Below are 2,442 nucleotides of genomic sequence, written 5' to 3' on the forward strand. Positions count from 1 at the left end.
GGAGGCGCCGGGGCTGACCACCCCCACAGAGGCCACCCTCCTGGTGCAGGACTTTCCCCTCAAGCGCCACGTGCTCTACCAGACCCGCATGCGGCTGAGCCCCGACGAGGGCATGTTGGCCACCACCACCATCAAGGTATGTCACCACCCCCGTGTCACCTCCCTGCCGGTCACTGCCCCCTCCTGCCCCGGGAAGGGTGGCCCATGAGGCTCAACTTTATATGGGCTAGTGGAGAATCTCCACAGGGCTGGTGGGACCTAACAGGGGACAGTCACCACGGGGTCTTTTGGGACAATCACCACGGGGTCCCTGGGGACAGTCGCCCTGAGGTCCTTGGGGACAGTGACCCCAGGGTCCTTGGAGATGGTCACCCTATGATTAGATGATGATGACCTGTGGGTCCATGGAGGTGGTCACCTCTGGACCTTTGGGGACAGTGACGCCGGGGTCCTTGGAGGTGGTCGCCCTATGACTAGAGGATGGTCACCCCTGGGCCTTTGGTGGTCACCCTGGAGTCCTTGGGGACTGTCACCTGGCATCCTCAGCCTCGTTCCCTGGGCTTGGGTGCCATCTGGTGTCCCCTGCCCAGTCCCTGTGGTGCAGGTGTCACCTAATGTCCTCTGACACCGCAGGTGCTGGCCAAGGCACTGCCGCAGGCAACGAAGAAGCAGTTTGTCTCGGTGACTGCACGGGTGGCCCAGGTGACCCTGGAGAAGGTGCTGCTGGTGTCACTCCAGAGTGGCCACATCTTCCTGCAGACCGACAAGCCCATCTACACCCCTGGCTCCACTGGTGTGTCCTTGGGGTTCTGGGTCTCACCATGGCATATTGGGGTGCTGGTGGCACCTTGGGGTGTTGGGTTCCCTCTGTGGCACCTTGGGGTCTTGGTGGCATCTTGGGGTGCTGGGTCCCCTCCATAGCACCTTGGGGTTCTGGCGTGACCTTGGGGTGCTGGTACCTAGCACTCAGTTGGGGACCTCCCTATGGCATCTCCACTGGGACCCAGTACCCATTTTGGGGTCCAACACCCATTTCTAGATATCCCCGCACCACCCCTGCTCACCTTGTTTCCCATGTCCCCCCTTCCAGTGCTCTGCCGCCTCTTCGCTCTGAGCCACCTCATGGAGCCAGCGCCCAAGACAGTGATTGTGGAGGTCAAGGTGGGTGCCCGCTGGGGACAAAAGGACATGGGGACATAGCCACCCATGCCACCATCCCCAACCACTCCATGTCTCTTCAGACGCCTGATGGTGTCATCATCAAGCAAGTGCCTGTGTCCTCACCAATGAAGACCGGCATCTTCTCCCTCAACCACAACCTACCCGAGGTTGTCAGGTGGGTGTCACCTCCCAGGGTATCCTAGGGACATCCGTGGCCCCGGGCTTGTCCCCCTCACCCTGTCGCCTGCCTTTTCCAGCCTGGGGATGTGGACAATAATGGCCAAATTCGAAGATTCACCAGAACAGGTCTTCAGCACCCAATTCGAGGTCAAGGAGTATGGTAAGGTGGGGTGGGGGTCCCCAGACACCTTGGGTCCCTTGTGCCTGTCCTGGGTGCCTGGGTCCATTGGGTGTCCGCCCCACAGTGCTTCCAAGCTTTGAGGTGGTCCTGGAGCCAGAGGAGAAGTTCCTCTACATTGACAGGAAGGAGGATTTCAGAGTGTCCATCACGGCCAGGTGGGATGGCGACCCCAAAACTGCTCATTTTGGGGGTCAGACCCCCATGGGTAATGGTGTGGGGTGACATTCCTGTTCTCCTGTGCAAAGTCCTCAGGGATGAGGGGGTGGCACGGGCAAGGTGACAGATTTGATGGTGATGGGGACGGGGGTGATGGTGATGGAGGTGGCGAGGCATGATGGGACGACAGGGGGACGTGGGCATGTGGAATGACCGGGACAGGGTGATGAGGCCAGTGGGGTGACAGACTTGCATGACAAGAGGATGTGGGGACATAGGGTGACAGTGATGTGGATGTGGTGGGGACACGGGGACAGGGGTTGGTGGTGACAGGGGTGGCTTGTCCACAGGTACCTGTATGGGAAGCGCCTGCAGGGTTCAGCCTTCGTCCTCTTTGGCATTATGGTGGATGACGAGAAGAAGAGCATCCCCCAGTCCCTGCGGCGTGTCCAGGTGATGCTGTCCTTGTCCCCGTCCCCATCCTTTGTCCCTATTCCAGTCCCCTGTTGAGCTCTGGCCCTCGCTGAGCCCTGTCATCTCCACCTCCATCCCGGTCCTCACGGCTGTCCCCTGTCCCGCTAACTCCATGCCGCAGGTGATCGATGGGGACGGGGAAGCCGTGCTGTCCATGGCCGCTCTGCGGCAGCGATTCGCCAACATCCAGGAGCTGGTGGGACATTCGCTTTATGTCTCCGTCACCGTACTCACCGAGTCAGGTGTGCAGGGGGGTCACAGGGGACTTTGGGGGACGGGGACAGCAGGAA

General features: G+C 60.6%; 1 protein-coding gene across 1 annotated transcript in view; it reads left to right on the plus strand.

Moving 5' to 3' along the window:
- Window positions 1-4: 4 nt before the first annotated feature.
- C3 (complement component 3) overlaps window positions 5-2,442 on the plus strand; it is a gene marked incomplete at its 5' end in the record, with an annotated part of 15,038 nt that continues 12,600 nt past the window's right edge. Inside the window, 8 exons of the mRNA XM_010289639.1 lie at window positions 5-136; window positions 634-793; window positions 1,091-1,161; window positions 1,242-1,336; window positions 1,419-1,501; window positions 1,587-1,677; window positions 2,029-2,131; window positions 2,274-2,394. Of these exons, the coding sequence (XP_010287941.1) occupies window positions 5-136; window positions 634-793; window positions 1,091-1,161; window positions 1,242-1,336; window positions 1,419-1,501; window positions 1,587-1,677; window positions 2,029-2,131; window positions 2,274-2,394 (856 nt within the window). The remainder of the gene's footprint in view (window positions 137-633; window positions 794-1,090; window positions 1,162-1,241; window positions 1,337-1,418; window positions 1,502-1,586; window positions 1,678-2,028; window positions 2,132-2,273; window positions 2,395-2,442) is intronic.

The sequence above is a fragment of the Phaethon lepturus genome, unplaced genomic scaffold, assembly GCF_000687285.1.
Source record: "Phaethon lepturus isolate BGI_N335 unplaced genomic scaffold, ASM68728v1 scaffold32086, whole genome shotgun sequence".
Classification (NCBI taxonomy): domain Eukaryota; kingdom Metazoa; phylum Chordata; class Aves; order Phaethontiformes; family Phaethontidae; genus Phaethon; species Phaethon lepturus.